The sequence below is a fragment of the Schistocerca piceifrons genome, chromosome 7 (genome assembly GCF_021461385.2).
Source record: "Schistocerca piceifrons isolate TAMUIC-IGC-003096 chromosome 7, iqSchPice1.1, whole genome shotgun sequence".
Lineage (NCBI taxonomy): Eukaryota > Metazoa > Arthropoda > Insecta > Orthoptera > Acrididae > Schistocerca > Schistocerca piceifrons.
In genome coordinates this window covers 273,906,375-273,927,040 of record NC_060144.1, presented here as the reverse complement: position 1 = coordinate 273,927,040, position 20,666 = coordinate 273,906,375, and the positions used below count along the sequence as shown (strand labels likewise).

Sequence of the window (20,666 nt, the reverse complement as noted above, 5' to 3'; positions counted from 1 at the left end):
AACCCTCCCTTCCTTGTCCCTCCCTACCACCATCTGTTTACCCCTCCTTTCCTTGTCCCTCCAACCCTCCATCTGTTTACCCTCCTGCCCTCCTAGCCCCTCCCTACCTCCACATCTTTTCCCCTCCCTCCCTTCTTCTCTCCCCTTCCCTCCCCCTTCCTTTCCCCCTATGTTCCTCTGTCTCTTCCCCTTCTCTTCATCCATCTCTTCCCCTCCCTACCACCACCTATTCCCCCTCCCTCTCTCTCATTCCCTACATCTCTTCTCATTCCCTACATCTCTTCTCATTCCCTACATCTCCTCTCATTCCCTACATCTCCTCTCCTCCCTACATCTCTTCTCCTCCCTAAATCTCTTCTCCTCCCCTACATCTCTTCTCCCTATAGTCCCTCTCCCTCCCGCTCCCTCTCCCTCCCTCTCCCTCCCTCTCCCTCCCTCTCCCTCCCTCCCCCTCCCTCTCCCTCCCTCTCCCTCTCCCTCCCTCTCCCTCCCCTCCCTCTCCCCTCCCACTCCCTCTCCCTCCCACTCCCTCCCTCCCTCTCCCTCCCCTCCCTCTCCTCCCCTCCCTCCCTCTCCCTCTCCCTCCCCCCTCCCTCTCCATCCCTCTCCCTCCCCCTCCCTCCCCCTCCCTCCCTCCCTCCCTCCCTCCCTCTCTCTCTCTCTCTCTCTCTCTCTCTCTCTCTCTCTCTCTCTCTCTCTATCTCTATCTCTATCTCTCTTTTCCTCCCCTACATCTCTATACTCCCCTACATCTCTTTACTCCCCTACATCTCTTTACTCCCCTACATCTCTTTACTCCCCTACATCTCTTTACTCCCCTACATCTCTTTACTCCCCTACATCTCTTTACTCCCCTACATCTCTTTACTCCCCTACATCTCTTCTCCTCCCTTTCTCTCTCACCCTGTTCCTCCTTGTCTCCATATAATCCTCTCCCTTCCTCCCTCTGTTCCTCCTCCACTCCCTATAATCCCCTCCCTTCCTCCCTCTGTTCCTCCTCCTCTCCCTATAATCCCCTCCCTTCCTCCCTCTGTTCCTCCTTCTCTCCCTCCTTTCTCTCTCTCATCCCCTCCATCCCTCTCTTACCCCTCCATCCCTCCTTCCTCCTTTCCTCTCTCTCATCCCCTCCATCCTCTCTCTTCCTCCTTTTCTCTCTCTCATCCCCTCCATCCCTCTCTTCCTCCTTTTCTCCCTCTCATCCCCTCCATCCCTCTCTTCCCCTCCATCCCTCTCTTCCTCCTTTTCTCCCTCTCATCCCCTCCATCCCTCTCTTCCTCCTTTTCTCCCTCTCATCCCCTCCATCCCTCTCTTCCTCCTTTTCTCCCTCTCATCCCCCTCCATCCCTCTCTTCCTCCTATTCTCCCTCTCATCCCCTCCCATCCCTCTCTTCCCCTCCATCCCTCTCTTCCTCTCTTCCTCCTTTTCTCCCTCTCATCCCCTCCATCCCTCTCTTCCTCTCTTCCTCCTTTTCTCCCTCTCATCCCCTCCATCCCTCTCTTCCTCTCTTCCTCCTTTTCTCCCTCTCATCCCCTCCATCCCTCTCTTCCTCTCTTCCTCCTTTTCTCCCTCTCATCCCCTCCATCCCTCTCTTCCTCTCTTCCTCCTTTTCTCCCTCTCATCCCCTCCATCCCTCTCTTCCTCCTTTTCTCCCTCTCATCCCCTCCATCCCTCTCTTCCTCTCTTCCTCCTTTTCTCCCTCTCATCCCCTCCATCCCTCTCTTCCTCTCTTCCTCCTATTCTCCCTCTCATCCCCTCATCCCTCTCTTCCTCCTATTCTCCCTCTCATCCCCTCCATCCCTCTCTTCCTCCTATTCTCCCTCTCATCCCCTCCATCCCTCTCTTCCTCCTATTCTCCCTCTCATCCCCTCCGCCCCTCTCTTCCTCCCTATTCTCCCTCTTATCCCCTCCGCCCCTCTCTTCCTCCTATTCTCCCTCTCATCCCCTCCATCCCTCTCTTCCTCCTATTCTCCCTCTCATCCCCTCCGCCCCTCTCTTCCTCCTATTCTCCCTCTTATCCCCTCCGCCCCTCTCTTCCTCCTATCACCCTCTCATTCCCCTCCGCCCCTCTCTTCCTCCTATCACCCTCTCATCCCCCTCCGTCCCTCTCTTCCTCCTATCACCCTCTCATCCCCTCTGTCCCTCTCTTCCTCTCATCCCCTCTGTCCCTGTCTTCCTCCTATTCTCCCTCCATCCCCCTCCATCCCTCCCTCCCTCATCCTATTCTCCCTCTTGACCCCTCCATCCCTCCCTCCCCCCTCAATCTGACCCCCTCCCTATAACCCCCTCCCTTCCCTCCCTCCCTCCCCTATAACCCCCCTCCCTTCCTCCCTCTCCCCTTCCCTATAACCCCCTCCCTTCCTCCCTCTCTCCTTCCCTATAACCCCCTCCCTCTCTCCTTCCCTATAACCCCCTCCCTCCCTCCTTCTCTCCCTCCCTATAACCCCATCCCTCCCTCCTTCTCTCCCTCCCTATACCCCATCCCTCCCTCCTTCTCTCCCTCCCCTATACCCCATCCCTCCCTCCTTCTCTCCCTCCCTATAAACCCCCCCTCCCTCCTTTCTCTCCCTCCCTATAACCCCCCCTCCCTCCTTCTCTCCCTCCCTATAACCCCCTCCCTCCCCTCCCTCCCTCCTTCCCTCCACTCCCTATAACCCCCTCCCTCCCTCCCTCCTTCCCTCACTCCCTATAACCCCCTCCCTCCCTCCTTCCCTTGCTCCCTCCCTCCCTCCCTCCCTCCCCTCCCTCCCTCCCTCCCTCCCTCCTTCCTTGCTTCCCTCCCTCCTTCCCTCCCTACCTCCCTCCTTCCCTCCCTCCGTCTCAACCTTCCCTCCCTACCTCCCCTCCTTCCCCTCCCTCCGTTCACACATTCCCTCCCTACCTCCCTCCTTCCCTCCCTCCCTCTCACCTTCCCTCCCTACCTCCCTCCCTCTCACCTTCCCTCCCTCTTACCTTCCCTCCCTCCCTCCCTCCCTCCTTCCCTCCCTCTGACCCCTCCCAGTCTCCAGTTCTTTGTCCTTCTCCTCCATCCATTCCTTTGTCCTCTACCCTCCATTCCTCTGTTCCCCTCGTGCCCTTCCCCTTTCTCCCTCCTTCCATCATATTTGTTTATTAAATTAATATGTGTTCTTCATGATGAACCTTGATCTGTTAGAAGCTAATTTCATCACTTCTGCATAATTAGACTGCTGCATTGTGTGTTTTGTTTTAAGGATGCCGGTTGCGGTCGACCCTTGCCTTGTAAAGTTCCTCTAGGTGATAATTAAACTGCAGTAGTTTTGTTTACCATATGACATAAGGCTGGAGAAGTCTTTTGAAAGGATGTTAGACCTATAACAGTGTTTAACAACGTTTAATTCTTCTAGATTAAAAGGATAGGTATTTTATTCTTTTTTTTATTGAGATTTTAATATATTAATTTAACTTTGCTGTAGTAACAGTTCTGTTTTGAACAATGTTCTGTAATATGCGGCATCAGAAAGCCACAGTGAAGACATTCATATACATCACTGATAGCTATTTTATGTTTCATGACTAGTGCAGCCATCAGGAATTTCCATAAAGGATTAACCAGCCATACTGGCCAATGAGATGTTGGAGTCCTAATGCAGAGACTGCTGGCAGACTTGTAATATCAGTACTGAGTAGGAAAGTTTTAAAATAAGAGAAGGGATGTGCTTCTTAGATTTATAATTTATTTTCTGTCTTTGTAGGCAATGAAGAAAGTATTTGTGCTGTGGTTTCATAGGTTCTGGGCTGCATTGTGGTTGAAATGCTGCTTGCTCAACAACTAAGACCTACCAGCAGCAGTGAACCAGTTTGTCCCATGTTCAGACTTGAAATATGTCGTGCAGCTTTGTCACGAGCTGCTGACATGGTACCACGCAATGTGAGGCATGCAATATCATTGTTGCTCATGGAAGATACCATGAGAGGTAAGTTAATGCACATTTCTGATTTGTGATGTGACATTGTGTTTTGAGAGTATTACACAGAGAACAGAACCCCCTGAACCCCTGTGTGATAGTATCAAAATTCCATAAATATTATGAACTATCCATATATAACTGTAGTCAAAGCAGAACTGACAGTTGCTCCATATGTCGATGTGACAGCTGATAACTTTCATGAATGTGTACCAGAACACTCTGATGTTCACTTGTTTCAAAATTTTGTATTTCCTACACCTTTTTCAAAAAGATATTTCCTTAACTTGTAATGTACTTCTATTAAATTACCCTCTCATCTGAAACAAAACTTCATACATACTAAGTCCTGTATCATCATTCATAATGAATTCATATTATAAAAAAGACTCAACAGTGAAAATGATATTATTGGAAGTAATTGTGCTCACTCAGTATGAAAATATTTGATGTACCGGTTTAGGAAGGACACATTACTTGTTTCTTAGCATTGATTTAGTTACACTGTTACTGTCTTGTGTATTGTGTTTATTCCAGAAACCTTTACAAAGCAGATATATAAAATCATTATTTTGCCCAGTGTTGTTCAGCCAGTGCTTCATTAATGCCAGTGTATATCTTCCATCACATGACTCATTTGATCAGAAGAATGTTTATTAAGAATATACAGTGACCATTGTTCCTCATTGGGAATTTTAATGATCAGATTGCTTGCTGAACCTACACCAGCATTTGCATTAGGTTAATGACAATGAGACAGAGCAAGCCATGCTTTTTAATAAGCTCAGTCTTTACTGTCGAACTCCTATCATGTTCATCACTCACACAGGAATCAGGGAGTGAGAAGGGCTACTGATATTCAAACTAATGATAACTACCCAGTATGGGTATACTTTTCAAACAACAAAGACTCCAAAAGGAAGCCACTGATGTATGTGCCCAGTAGACCAAAATGACTTCTTATCAGTGATGTTATCCATGACCGAGTGAATTCCATTACAACCATACTGTGCCATTTTGCTGACTTACCCAAACCAAATTCGTAAAGACGACATGTGATACTAGATGTCTCCTGGTGGGACATCATATCTTACTCTGCAATGAGGTCAGTCATATTCAAGTTAGTGACTCGTATTCAGACAGCTGTAATACAGTCAAGTAACACTTTTTATATTGATCTGATGCAAAAACAAAATGTATTATGTACAGTGAAACTTTACAAATGCAGGGATGTCTCAAAAGATTTATTGCACTGCTGTAATCTGTACACTCAAAATGTTTGAAAATGTTCTATTTCATGTTTTATTAATAACATTGTATCTTATAAAATAGGTAATGATTTGAGCATAAATGAAAAGGTTGAAACTAGTCACTGATAAAAGTATTATTTGCACTTCTGTTGGAAATATAAACTTACCTTTGTAACTGCCTGTGCAACCAGTCATATCCATATAGCTGAGAGAGTAAACTCTGTTACAACATACAATATGATGCTAAACAATGAAATTTGTTCATATATCCCTTTTGTGTTAATCATGGATGTGAACACTTGAGGTGTAAAATTGTGGCATGATTGCTACACTCGCCTTTGACATTCCAGTAAATCAGTAACAGCTGAACACATACATTATATGGATTATTCAGATTATTCTGCCACAAATATCTCGGCAACAACAGGATCCTCCTGGGATCCTATTGTAAAGGAGTCAATTACAAAGGAGTCTGTGGAAACATGTTTGACAGAAGATATTATTAGTCATAATGCTGGCTTTAGACATAGTATGAGACTGAGTGATTTATTTAAGCCTTCAAAAAGACAAAATGTTACATCTGATGTAATGTCAATTTTATTGTTTTAAACCACTGAATTTGAGCTCTATGGCTTTAAATTCAACACTGGGTGTGCATGCAGTATGTTATGCATGTGCCTACGCATCTGGAGATGGAACAACATTTGTTCTTGAGAGAACTGTCATATAGTGGTAACCTAGGTACATGCACCTTTGTGCTGATTTTAAGTATGAACATGCCATATTCGACGCGAATATAGTGCACACTTTTTTTTACCATACGAAGTACTCAGAATTGGGGTGCGAATAAGATTTGGTGTCGCATTAGATTCAAGTACAAACTTGAATCATTCAGTGGTATTTCTTACTCTAGGTGATCTGAAGTATCGAAACATTTATTAAACTCTAGCAAGGAAATATATGTATGGTATCTGTGAATTAAAGAAAGTAAATCATAAATCGGGTAAGAGGTTATCAAGTTGAAAGAGCTGGTATATATTTCCAGTTCTGAATTCTGTTTGCAGGCATCAGAACAAAATCCATTACTACCATGAGAGGAGATTTTCTTTAGTCGTTGGTTCAAATAGAATGTGTGTGTGTGTGTGTGTGTGTGTGTGTGTGTGTGTGTGTGTGTAAAAAATATATATATATATATATATATATATATATATATAATTTTTTTTTCTCTCATTGAAATTTAGGTACAGTCCCATACATTACAATGCACTGTTTTACTTCTTAATGTCATTTCATTATTGTTGACTTACTCTAGTACTTCACACTATGTTTGCATTAGGTAGTCACGAAATGGAAGACAAGCAGAAAAGAATATTGTATAAAGCTACATTCAAGTGTAAACTAATTCTTTATGCTGAAAAATATGGTAACAGAAGGACAGGAAGAGAGTTCAGGGTAGCTGAGAGTAATGTTTGCTTATGGAAAAAACAGAAATTGGGATTATTTGCAACTACTGCTACTAGAAAGAAATTCACTGGACCTCGCAAAGGCAGACGACATGGCATTGAAGTAAATGTTCTGGACTTCATCTGAGAAGGGAGGAAGAATGGGCAACCTGTGACCAGTGACACCATAATAAAAACAAGCAAAAGAGGTGGCTGCAGCTCTTAATATACCGAAACAGGAGTTTAAGGCTAGCTGGGAATGGGTTGCTCGCTTTATGAAATGGGCGGGCTTATCTCTGCAATGCCGTACAATAATATGCCAAAAGCTTCCACAGGATTTTGAGAAGAAACTTCAGGAATTTCAGTGGTATTTTATCACACTTCAGAAAGAGAAGAATTTTTCAGTGGACCAAATAGGCAACATGAATGAGACTCCAGTTTGGTTTGATATGCCACGTAATTACACAGTTGATGAGACGAGTACAAAAGAAGTTACCATCAAAACATCTGGGTGTGAAAAACGGCGCATAATGGTAATGCTGGCAATCACGTAATGGTAATGCTGGCAATCACAGCAGATGGGAATAAACTTCCCCCTTTTTTAATCTTCAAGTGAAAAACAAGCCCCAAGACTCCAAAAAATGAAAAGCTATTCCCTGATGACATCATTGTTTGGAATCAAGAGAAGGGATGGATGACAGACTTTGATGTTTGACTGGCTCCATAATGTGTGGGAATTCCATTCTGGTGGGATCTTGATGCATTTTGCGGTCATCTCACTGATGACGTAAAAAAGAAGATCCATAGCCTATCCAGTGACCTTGTTATTATTCCTGGAGGAATGACTTCTGTATTACAAACACTGGATGTTCGTATAAATAAGCCTTTCAAAGGTTATGTTCAGGAACAGTACGAAATATGGTTTCGTGAACCAAATCGTGAAACAATTCGGACAGGAAAAATTAAACGTGCTGCACCCTACATTACAGTGACTGGAAATTCATCAAAGCACCAATGATTGTAAAATCACTCAAGAAATGCTGTATTTCTAATACACTGGATGGCAGTGAAGATGATGTGCTCTGGAATGACACTGAGGATTGTGGGGAAGGAGGAAATGAATTTATTTCTGATATAGACTTTTCCCAGGATTCCAATAATGATGACATTAGTCAATAATGATGAGTAATGCCTTTAATTTACAGTATGTTTCTTTGTATGTCATGTAGGTAATCTAGTTAGGTATTCTTTTTTAATAATCAAAATGTCACTTGTTACTGCAATGAGTAACTTGAAAAATAAATTATTGTTGTTTTTTATAGTACATGTTTATAATCATATTGTTTGAAATAAAGTTAGCATTGTAAAATAAATTTCAGCAATACAAAAATATCCTGCCAGTGATGTTCCAAAATTAGTTTTTTCTATTAATTTAATTTTTAAAATTGGCTTGTGCATTACATTCAATGGTGCATTAGATTCTCGTAAATACAATAGTGGCATGCACCAGCAATGTCCAGTGTAAAACTCACCCGAAGATGGCTATTATCCAAAATATCTGCTGTCTACAGGTCATTCACCTACAGCTCCTCTCACACCTGTGTTATGCAAGCAACCTAACCTAGAAAGGGTTGCATTAGCAGCACCAGAGGCTTGATCAAGCCCAGCAGGCCCAGTGCAAATGCCCCTAGAGGTCACTGGCCCTGGGGTCCTGTTTGTTTCCATGACCAATCTTATCGCAAATAGTTCCTCTAATATTGCTGCACTGCCTGGGTATTTGGGCCAGCACAGAGCCACTCCTAGCAGATTTCTGTCAAGTCTCTGAGCCAGGTGCTGACTGCACCTACAGTTCTTTAGAGTTTTGTTGAAAACTTTGCGACCTGCTATGTTATGCCGTGTGTCAGCCACTGCTGACTTAGGGAGCCATGAATGTCTGTCATTACCATCACCAATACATTACACCTACCTCGTGGATTGCAAGAACATTCAGTATTGACTGTCAATCTCACCTCACATTATATTGTTCTGCTGTCAAGTTAATCTCAGACTTTACTTATTCTGTCAACCCATGTTCAGACTTGTGTAAATTGATTGTACATTACAAGCCTTTACAAACAGTTGCTATGACTAACTTTTTTTCCAAAGGGGAATTTTTATGTTTATGTACACTCACCAGAGAAAAGATTAATCAACCTGAAGAAATAATTACAAGCATCATTTAATACAATGTAATTCCACCCCTGACCTCGATAACCATTTGGATTTGGTTAGGAAGTGAGTCCACAAGGTTGTGTAGGTATGTTGCATCCAGATTAAGCCACTTGCTGAGGATCTGATTTTGCAATTCCACATAACTACAGGGATGCTGATGCTGGCATTTTACCTGCTGTTCCAACAAGTCCAACAGATTTTCAATCGGGTTTGAGTAAAGTGATTTTGCAGGTCAAATCAGCCAAATATTCTTCCATCCTGATGAACTTTTCTGTTGTCATCTTTATGTACCTGAGTGAGCGATGGCATCTTGTAAGGTGACCAACTCCAAATGTTCATTGCATGCAGTTCCCATCGCAATGTATTGTTGCTAACAGGTTGAAATGGTGCTTCATTCACTGCCTGCAGCAATTTGTGTTGGGTTTGGAAGCAATTTTGATTCACAAGCCATGAAATGTGTCTCCAACCACAATTCTGATGTTATGTTTCATGGCCATAGGTGTTACATTACTGCTTGTAGACATGTTGAAAGTCTGCCATGAAACACTGACAAATCCAGCAACTTCACACACTGTATGGCCATGGGTGCAGCCAAATAAGATTGCCCCTACCTCTCAATATGTCCCATCTTTACATTTATGCATGTTTAAGTACAATGTTCACTTGAAACATAAATGTCTCACTGATTACTACTGCCTTATGCTTACACGGAGGCAGTGCATGCACGGTTGAGCACATGACTCAACTGCTGCGCCATCTTAGAGGCTTAAAGATTTATCGGTGCATGCACACTGGCATGACATGATTTTTGGTTTGGTGAGTTTATTTCTTAATAAAACTGTCCAACATTGTTTACCTGGACTGTGTTCTTACTGCACCTTAACTGGAGCTATAGTTATTTATATCGTGGTAAGATGTCGACATCATGCCGTTGCAATCCCAAAATATCATAAAATACTCATTATGTGGAGAAAACTATTAAGTACCATAACCTAACTGTTTTCAAATCCTGGAGCCTGCCCTGATGGTAGTCTGTAGAGTGCATCTGGGCAGTTGGCAATCAGATAGTGACAGCACCTAAAAATAGTGTCCATCCTCATAACTATTAAGCTGTCTTTTCAAATACTTATTTTTCAAGCTAAATATGGTAGGTCCAAGGATTGGGTAGAAACAAGCATCATCACTAAGACAGGGACATAAAGACAGAAGGTGGCTTCAGTGGAGGTCCAGACTGGTGCCAACAAAAGTGGACAAGAAACAACTTTATGTACAGATACAAAGAGGCAGATGGCAGATGAGGAAAGAAAGAATAAGAAAAAATGTTATGAAAAAAGAAGATCTAGTTAGGCAAACTAAAAAGCTGTTGAGTAATAAAGGGGAGATACTTGCTTCATAAATCAAGGAAGAAAATGTGAGAGAAATCACCAGAAGGGGTAGAGGAAAAATGTATCAAAAGGGTTTTAAAGCTGGTAGCAGAGTAAAGGAAGCATAAATACACTACTGGCCATTAAAATTGCTACACCAAGAAGAATTGCAGATGATAAATGGGTATTCATTTGATAAATATATTATACTAGAACTGACATGTAATTACATTTTCACGCAATTTGGGTGCATAGATCCTGAGAAATCAGTACCCAGAACAACCACCTCTGGTTGTAATAACGGCCTTGATACACCTGGGCATTGAGTCAAACAGAGCTTGGATGGTGTGTACAGGTACAGCTGCCCATGCAGTTTCAACACGATACCACAGTTCATCAAGAGTAGTGACTGTCATATTGTGACGAGCCAGTTGCTAGGTCACCATTGACCAGATGGTTTCAATTGGTGAGAGGTCTGGAGAATGTGCTGGCCAGGGCAGCAGTTGAACATTTTCTGTATCCACAAAGGCCCGTACAGGACCTGCAACATGCGGTCGTGCATTATCCTGCTGAAATGTAGAGTTTCGCAGGGATTGAATGAAGGGTAGTGCTACGGTTTGTAACACATCTGAAATGTAACGTCCAAAGTGCCGTCAATGCGAACAAGAGGTGATCGAGACGTGTAACCAATGGTACCCTATACCATCACGCCGGGTGATACGCCAATATGGCGATGACGGATACACACTTCCAATGTGCGTTCACTGCAATGTTGCCAAACACGGATGCAATCATCATGATGCTCTAAACAGAACCTGGATTCATCCAAAAAACTGATGTTTTGCCATTCGTGCACCCAGGTTTGTCGTTGAGTACACCATCGCAGGCGCTCCTGTCTGTGATGCAGCATCAAGGGTAACCGCAGCCATGGTCTTCGAGCTGATAGTCCATGCTGCTGCAAACATCGTCGAACTGTTCATGCAGATGGTTGTTGTTTTGCAAACGTCTCCATCTGTTGACTCAGGGATCGAGACATGGCTGCATGATCTGTTACAGCCATGCGGATAAGATTCCTGTCATCTTGACTGCTAGTGATACGAGGCCGTTGGGATCCAGCACGGCGTTCCGTATTACCCTCCTGAACCCACCGATTCCATATTTTGCTAACAGGCATTGGATCTCGACCAACGTGAGCAGCAATGTCGCAATACGATAAACCACAATCGCGATAGGCTACAATTCGACCTTTATCAAAGTCGGAAACATGATGGTATGCATTTCTCCTCCTTACACGAGGCATCACAACAATGTTTCACCAGGCAACGCCGGTCAACTGCTGTTTGTGTATGAGAAATCGGTCGGAATCTTTCCTCATGTCAGCACGTTGTAGGTGTCGCCACCGGCGCCAACCTTGTGTGAATGCTCTGAAAAGCTAATCATTTGCATATCACAGCATCTTCTTCCTGTTGGTTAAATTTCACGTCTGTAGCATGTCATCTTCGTGGTGTAGCAATTTTAATGGCCAGTAGTGTAATTACACCAAACAGTTATATTAATGAGTGGGATTGTGACACAACAAGGACACCATCGAAGAATTATTGAGAGAGAAAGAAGAAAGCAGTGAGGAAGATGCATGTAAATTTATTTGGTTTACACTATTTTAAATTTTATTATGTGTAAATTTATTTTGGTCACACTTCATTCCAGTGCTTCCTCTCAACGCCCCTTCTCTCTCTTTCCTCCTCCGGTCTCCCCTTTTCTTCATTCTAGTTCTATGGTTACTCTCCCTTTTCCCTTCTCGCAAGGAAAGGGTCCAATCCAACATGTCGAAACCTGTGTGATTTTTTTTTTTTTTTTTTTTATAAAAAAAGGAATACACCAAAAGAAACACTATATAAAACTGCTAAGATACATTGAAAGCACTTTTTATAGGTATTGACAAGTGTCAAATTCACAGCTCATCAGGTGGCTTGAGAAATGTGCAGCTCTATCAGATCTGTAGCAGGTAGTGCATGCTAAACACGGCAGATGCATAGCCTTGGTTGGTGGCCCATTGTCAAACAGATACTATGGCCCAGTGCCACTGCAATTTCTAAAGCAAATTTCAATTTCCATTGATGGTTCCTCTGACACCATTGCTTACTGTTATTACCATTTGCATGAATTTGCAACTCATTAAATATACGTAATAATTAGTGTTATCACTAAGTCATGGAGACAAATCTGATTTATTTTTCTTTGTGTTTTCTTCATATACACATACATCTTCATGCAGGTTCCAGAGTTTCATAGTAATGTGGAATCCTATTAATGTTTCAACCTTGCAAAGATGAAATATGAAGAATGTGGCATGCAGAAGAAATCATGTACTTCTCCTGAAGACCTATATTTGTGTTATTTATTAGTTAATTTCTTGGACATTCTTTTGAATGGTGTTGACATTTCACTACAAATTGTGGAAACATTAGAAGACATAGGAAATAACTCCGACAAATCCTTAAATTCTGTTTCAAATAATGACTGTTATGCTAATTGAAGTCCAGAAAAAAAAGAATAAGGCTGTAAATTTTTTGATTAAATGAAAGAGTGAGAAAACACTTGAAGTTGAACAGTGTCCAAATGCGGTTTAGTTTTGTAAAATCAGATCACAGATTGTACAAATGGAAGAAAGATTTACATGAACTACAAAATAGGTGCCAAAATGAAACTCACAGAAGTATGAAGGAAAAACTTTCTAAAAATTTAGAATTGCTCATGGGAGCCATTGCGTCATTACTGAGGGAGACTATGAGACTCTGTCCTCTGAACTGTAGGTGAGGTGAACATTTTTGATTTCCAGGCTTCTTCAACCCAGTTACACAGATTCTGAAAATTATGTGGCAAAGAAGGTCAAAGATACGAATTGTACTTCAAATAAGTATGTAGAGGAAATGTCCTTAACAGGTAAAACTATACAGAAATTCTTAGTCTACATGAAGACAAAGCTTCTTGTTATCCTCTAAACTGCTGTGTACAGTGCCAATCAGTCAGGTTTTGTCTGAGAACTGCTTGCAAACTACACATTGTATCATTACGAGTGAAAAAATAGAGAGTCGCTTTACAGTCAACAAATGCTATGACAACTTTATGCACAACAATGCCTATCATAAGTATCAGTGGATCACTGTTCATAGAGGTTTATATCTGTCTTCAGGAACCTCAAGGCGAACTAGAAACAAAAACTTAAAAAATGACAGTTTAGTTGCAAAAATATTGTAACTGACATAGAAAAATCTGGGAAAATGGGAGAGAATTAGTTTCAATATTAAATCTGCATCATCATCTTACCAGTTGCAGAAAATAATTCATTGGAATTGTTGGACTCTTGGCTTGGAAACAAAAACACCTCTATCTTTATAATGGCAGTGAAAAGAATGTTATATAATTTGGATTCAATCTGCAACTAGTAACGTGATTCAGCATCGCTATAAAGAAATTTTTAAGCATTTTTCAATAAATTGTCAGACAATATATTTTCCAGTAGCTCTTTGTCACTTCAGGTTTCTTTGTGGAACAGTTTGCATCACCACATTTTAAGAATTTGATCAAGTATGCCTGGTACAAAGCACAAAATGCAGAACAACAGCCATGAACACTTCTAACTTCAACCCAGTTTTGTCTAAATAAAACTAGTGATTACTGTGAAGTGGCTGAATGCATTAATTTTTCTTTTATCAGGCATGCCTGGTGTAAGGAAATTGATTGTTTTCATCACCCAACAGACACTTCATGTTTTTTGTGATGACTACAGGGAATAAACAAGGAATTGTTTCAGTGTTAATAAAATATACATTGAAATATTATCATAAAACTGAGATACAGAAATTGTTATGAAGTATTACATGTCCAAATATTAAAGTCCCAATTGATGGAAGTTGTCTGTAATGTAACACCATACACTGCCTTTATTTATTTTCTCTACTAGTCACTTGTGTAACATTTACATCTGCAACTGTTAAGATGTCAATATGAAGTGAAAGTTAATTAAAAATTAATGATTTGAGGCATGTTTGGTGTGTTTAAGTGTTTAAAATTCAATGTGTGCAATTTGGACTTTGCACTATGTAGTGCTACATTCGCTTGTCACGGCTGCATCTGCTTATTTGCCAATTCGTATGCTAGTCAGGGAGGGCTGCACAAACTGCAGCTATAAGTGCCTCTTCATGCAACAATGATGAGCAACTTAATTTATTTATTATTATTATTATAACGATTGTGCCCCTTTAGGAGAGCGATTGAACTTGAATTCATAATTTCATCTTCGGATGTTTTTCTTCTTTGCTTCCCAAAAACTCCTCATCCTCTCAGAATGCTCCTTCTTCCATTCCTCTGTCCATTTTTTACCAAGCTGACGCAATGTTCTTTCCCCAAACTTCACACTTGTGATTTTATGCCGGCACTCGGTGCGATCTTAGAGATTTTTTATGTTAATCTGCTGTAGATCCCTCTGGACTTCTTTCAGCCATTCTGTACCACATTTACTCCTTCTTATAATATTGAATAATTTCTTTGCTGTTCTGGAGTCTTCCATCCTGTAGATGTGTGTGTAAAATTTGGCTCGGCACTTTCTGATTTCATCTGTTACTATGTTGATCTTTCTATAGAGTTCGTTTTGTGGTCTCTTCATCCAAATGCCATTTTTGTTGATTGGACCATAAATCTTCCTGAGAATTTTTCTTTCCTGCTTTTCTATTTCCTTAATTTTTGAATGACTATCAGTCACCATTGTTTCAGCTGCATAGATTGCTTCTGGAAGAATCACTGTTGTATAGTGCCTTAATTTTGCGTCTGTCGAAATGCACTTCTTGTTGTAATGTGTCCATGTTAGCTTGTAGGCCTTCTGGAGCTTGGTGATTCTTTGTTCATTGGCAATCGGTTTAATCCTGAGGACTGTATAGTTTCACCGAGGTATTTAAAATGGCAGACTTGTGCAATTTTACCATATTTTGTTATTAAAGGGGATTTATTTTCTGGCTGCCTTTCCATATATTGGGTTTTTTCATAAGATATCTGTAGTCCGGTTTTTTGTGAAATTTCATGTAGTTTTTTCACTGCGTGAATCGCTTCTGATTGGTGATAATTGCAATATCGTCAGCGAAAGCAAGGCACTTGACTTTAATTCGGTTCTCTTTCTTGATACCAGTTTGGATACCCTTTACGTGAGGTTCCCATTCCCTGATTATCTTTTCTAGAACAATATTGAAAAGGATTGGGGATAGTCCGTCCCCCTGTTGGACTCCAGATTTGATTTGATCTGTTCCGCACATGAGCGTCCTTTTCTGAATCCAGCCTGGTATTCACCAATTAGTGTATCTGCTTGGGATTCTATCCTGTTTAAAAGCACTTTGGAAAGGATTTTGTAAGCGACTGGGAGCAGGGAAATTCCTCTGTAATTGTTCATGTCTGTCTTGTCACCCTTTTTGTGTAGCGGGTGAATTAGAGCGCATTTCCAGTCCTCTGGTATCTGCTCCATTATCCATATGTCTGACATTATATGGTGTAATTTCTGCATAAGTATAGGATCGTTTAGTTTCGAGAACTCAGCAATGATCCCATCTTCTCGTGGTGCTTTGTTATTTTTCAACTGCTTGACTATCTCCATAATTTCTTCAAGATCCGGGGCATGTGAGTCTGGGTGTGTGAATACTGGAGAAGAGAAGACAAGTTTTTCTTGGGGTGGTTCGTAGTTGAGGAGGGAACTGAAATATTGGGCTAAGATTTTGCAGTTATTTATTTATTTATTTATTTATTTATACTCACAGTGTGCCTGCGCAGCTAAAATCCTGACTGCATTTCTTTCAATGTATTCTTCCTGCATGAAAAATTTCAGGGTAGATTTCAACATGTCAGACTGGATCATTTCCTTGTCAGTTCTATGTATTCATATACTATATGCCACAATGTTCACATCCGTGATTAGCATGAAAGGGAAACATGAACAAATTTTCATTGTTTATGTTGTGTATGTTGTAACATGTGCCATTCCTGTATTGTGTGTGTGGTGTGATAAATTTAGGCTTTGGCATATTGGCATGGTATTCTGCAGACTTCAGCCTTCTGCAAACTCAGATTGTCCCTCAGCAAGCAGAGAAAAGAACTGGGCTTTGTAGGTGGCTGGAAAATTGCTTTTACATAATGATAGCAGCACCCTGGACTTGAACCACTCCTTCTCCCATTTATCTTGAGAGTAAGTACATTTCCTTCTTGTTAATGCTGTGCTATTCTAATATAAGGAATATACATTAACTTCGAACATGGACCTTATGTGTTCCAACCCGTGTACCAGTGTTTGAAGGACATCCATAGTTTGTGAAGGATGGCAGTAGCTAGACACACATAAAAATATAGAGCTAGATATGTGGGCTAATGGTTAGCAAAAATGTTCTCACGACCTATCCACTTTCAGACTGACTAAAGGCCTGGGCTGACAGAACACAACCTGCCATTATGATGTACAGCATTGAGCTGCAACGGCTAGGCCACATCATTGAGATGCTCATTATTGTATCGTGCTGGTCACATAGGATGTGGCACTGACACAGTAGCAACTGACCTGCCACACCCGCTGGCACTGAGTTGTCTCAGAATACAGATTCACCACAGACTGGAATGGCTGTGCACACCTGCTGGCTCATTTGACTGCCATGTGCCAGCAGTGGCAGAAGGCATCCCTATTGTGCCGCACTATATGTGCAAGCTGCTAATGCAGTTTCGGCCACTGCCAATGTGTGACAGCTGAAGACATCTAGAAAGATTAGTCAGCTACCTTTATCCATTATCAGCACAAATTTTAGGCATATGAATGAAGTTTAAACCTTTCCCTAACATGGATAACTTTCAAAGACGTGAAACATGTACTAATTAGCTGCAGATGACAGCTAAGAGGCTGGAGAAGTGAGCATTAAAAACACATGTTAAGTTTTTGACATAAACATTCTCATTGTGTCTTTCCAGAATTTAAAATGGGTCACATTATTTTTAATTTAATTTCCTCATTTTGAGAGGCTGAAGAAGCGATCTCTTTTATTTGCCAAAAAAACATTCAACAGCCTATATCATGTAAAATATTACTTTAAGACTGCTGTTTTAAATAGACTTTGCTGTCATCTTCAGGTCTGTAACAAAGCGCATATGCATGGAACACGTCTCATAACAGGAGTTAATACATAATGTTTGAGATGAAAGTTTTAGTTTGGTATTACAAAAATTGTAAGTGGAACTGTACGGTTACATTATCGTAAAAATCTTTTTGTTGTGAAATATGTTCATTTTACATTGAACTTCACTCCACGTTGTCATGTGGATAAAAACCAGCTTATTATGAAAGGTTTGTTATAACTAAAATATTTAAAAAATATAGAGCACCTTGTGCAAAAGACCATGGCTATATATATTTTTTAAATATTTTATTATGATATATCAGATGCTTGTGACATCACAAAAACACAGTACACAGTAGCACATATGTTTACATAAGCTGGACATATTCTGAACAGTGAAAATACGCTTTAAGTGATGTATAAGGTTCAACTGACAGGTTGTATTGCTAAGATAACATTTTATAGTGTGTTACAGCTACTTGTGTCTCTTACATTAGGAACCATGTAACAGACCATAAATAATTCTCTTTATACAGTTAAAATTAAATACGGGGTGCATTCAAGTTCTAAGGCCTCCGATTTTTTTTCTAATTAACCACTCACCCGAAATCGATGAAACTGGCGTTACTTCTCGACGTAACCGCCCTGCAGATGTACACATTTTTCACAACGCTGACGCCATGATTCCATGGCAGCGGCGAAGGCTTCTGTAGGAGTCTGTTTTGACCACTGGAAAATCGCTGAGGCAATAGCAGCACAGCTGGTGAATGTGCGGCCACTGAGAGTGTCTTTCATTGTTGGAAAAAGCCAAAAGTCACTAGGAGCCAGGTCAGGTGAGTAGGGAGCATGAGGAATCACTTCAAAGTTGTTATCACGAAGAAACTGTTGCGAAACTTTGAAACTGTTGCGAAACTTTAGCTCGATGTGCGGGTGCCTTGCCTTGGTGAAACAGCACACGCGCAGCCCTTCCCGGACGTTCTTGTTGCAGTGCAGGAAGGAATTTGTTCTTCAAAACATTTTCGTGGGATGCACCTGTTACTGTAGTGCCCTTTGGAATGCAATGGGTAAGGATTACGCCCTCGCTGTCCCAGAACATGGACACCATCATTTTTTCAGCACTGGCGGTTACCCGAAATTTTTCTGGTGGCGGTGAATCTGTGTACTTCCATTGAGCTGACTGGCGCTTTGTTTCTGGATTGAAAAATGGCATCCACGTCTCATCCATTGTCACAACTGACGAAAAGAAAGTCCCATTCATGCTGTCGTTGCGCGTCAACATTGCTTGGCAACATGCTACACGGGCAGCCATGTGGTCGTCCGTCAGCATTTGTGGCACCCACCTGGATGACACTTTTCGCATTTTCAGGTCGTCATGCAGGATTGTGTGCACAGAACCCACAGAAATGCCAACTCTGGAGGCTATCTGTTCAACAGTCATTCGGCGATCCCCCAAAACAATTCTCTCCACTTTCTCAATCATGTCGTCAGACCGACTTGTGCGAGCCCGAGGTTGTTTCGGTTTGTTGTCACACGATGTTCTGCCTTCATTAAACTGTCGCACCCACGAACGCACTTTCAACACATCCATAACTCCATCACCACATGTCTCCTTCAACTGTTGATGAATTTCAATTGGTTTCACACCACGCAAATTCAGAAAACGAATGATTGCACGCTATTCAAGTAAGGAAAACGTCGCCATTTTAAGTATTTAAAACAGTTCTCATTCTCGCCGCTGGCAGTAAAATTCCATCTGCCGTACGGTGCTGCCATCTCTGGGATGTATTGACAATGAACGCGGCCTCATTTTAAAACAATGCACATGTTTCTATCTCTTTCCAGTCCGGAGAAAAAAAATCGGAGGCCTTAGAACTTGAATGCACCTCGTACTGTAGTTATCTGCAGTAGTTTATTTCATTGTTGTTGAGGCACATGCATGCCGCAAATGCGACAGGTGAACAACTGAACAGGTCCATTGGTGAAGTGGAAGGATGCTGGAGGGGGGAGGGGGGGGGGGCTGGAGGCTGGAGGCTGGAGGCTGGCTGAACTTGCAGTTTATAGCTTCACTAAATATCATCAAACTACAAAATATGTACAAATCTTTCGTTGAAACTGGTTGTCTTAAATAAACAAATATCTTATGTGATATAAGCTGCTGAATGTTTTTAACATTATTTTTAATTGGAAAGATTTTTTAATGTTCTTGGTCTGTTTGACTTGTTTATGGATGCACAGTTTATGGTAACAACGATGTTCAGTCCCATTCACAGCTTTTCCATTCAGGGGTGTGTAACACCACTTCATTGTCTGGTATGATTTCTCATGGAGTGACAAACATACAAAATACACTCCTTACATCTGGACTGTAGTTGTCATTTTGTTGCTTTTTCACATGTGGAATGATTTTTCAGTAACTGTCTTCAGGCAACAATGATCTTTGTGATTCATCTAAACTGCTGTGTTTTGGAAATGAGTTTAGTGACTCTTGATATTTCACATCATTTTTTTCTGTTGTTCTTTAGTTGCGTAGTAGCTGCATGAATTTTACGTCAGTGTTTGAATAAATCACCACTTGGCTTCATAAGGATTGTGTAATTGTTTTAAATGTTATTAATTTTAGGGAACTAAGTTGTCCAAATATGAATTTTGGATAATTATTTTATAAAAATTTAGAAGAATGTGATAATTTTAATATCATGTGCACAGGTGGGTGATTCCCTTAGCTGCTCAGCAGCCTTCGGTGATTTTAAGTCTTCAAGATTTTCCTACCACATGCGTTCACTGTTTAGAACACCAGAGCCTTAAGCACTCCTGAAGACTGTGCAGCATACAAGGCATCACCAGGGAAAAAATGTTTCTCATTTGTTGTGATTCATTAACATTCTTGAGGATCTTAAGCAAATGTACTCTGCAGAGAATCTATTCCAGAATATGAAGGACTCACTTGTTCTGCTAGAACAGCAGTTTAAGTAGATCATGATGTGATGCATACTTGGTTACATTGTATGTGTGGGAAATGAGCAAGCTGATTTAGCAGCCAGTGGGTGTTACAGGTGGCAAATTTGAAGACTGTAACTTTCCTCTATAGGCTGTAGTCTCACAGTTGACCGAGGTGGTCTTCCACCCCTGACAAGGAGTAGTTGGAGATGAGGTGCAAAAGTCTTCAGATGTAGAAACTAATGGTCTGGCCATAGGATTACTCTTGCATCAAAGGGCAGGATAAAATCATCCTCTCATATCTTACTATAGTCCCATCACACATTGCCTTCTCTGGCAGGACAGTTTCCTAGGTTTTGGTATCTGTGGTGTCCACATTTCAGTATATCACATTTTAGTG

At 41.4% G+C, this 20,666-nt stretch overlaps 1 protein-coding gene across 1 annotated transcript in view; it reads left to right on the top strand.

Moving 5' to 3' along the window:
• Window positions 1–20,666, top strand: part of LOC124805125 (WD repeat-containing protein 81) — a 303,608-nt gene that overhangs the window by 128,065 nt on the left and 154,877 nt on the right. The window contains exon 11 of the mRNA XM_047265582.1: window positions 3,746–3,932. Within this exon, the coding sequence (XP_047121538.1) occupies window positions 3,746–3,932 (187 nt within the window). The remainder of the gene's footprint in view (window positions 1–3,745; window positions 3,933–20,666) is intronic.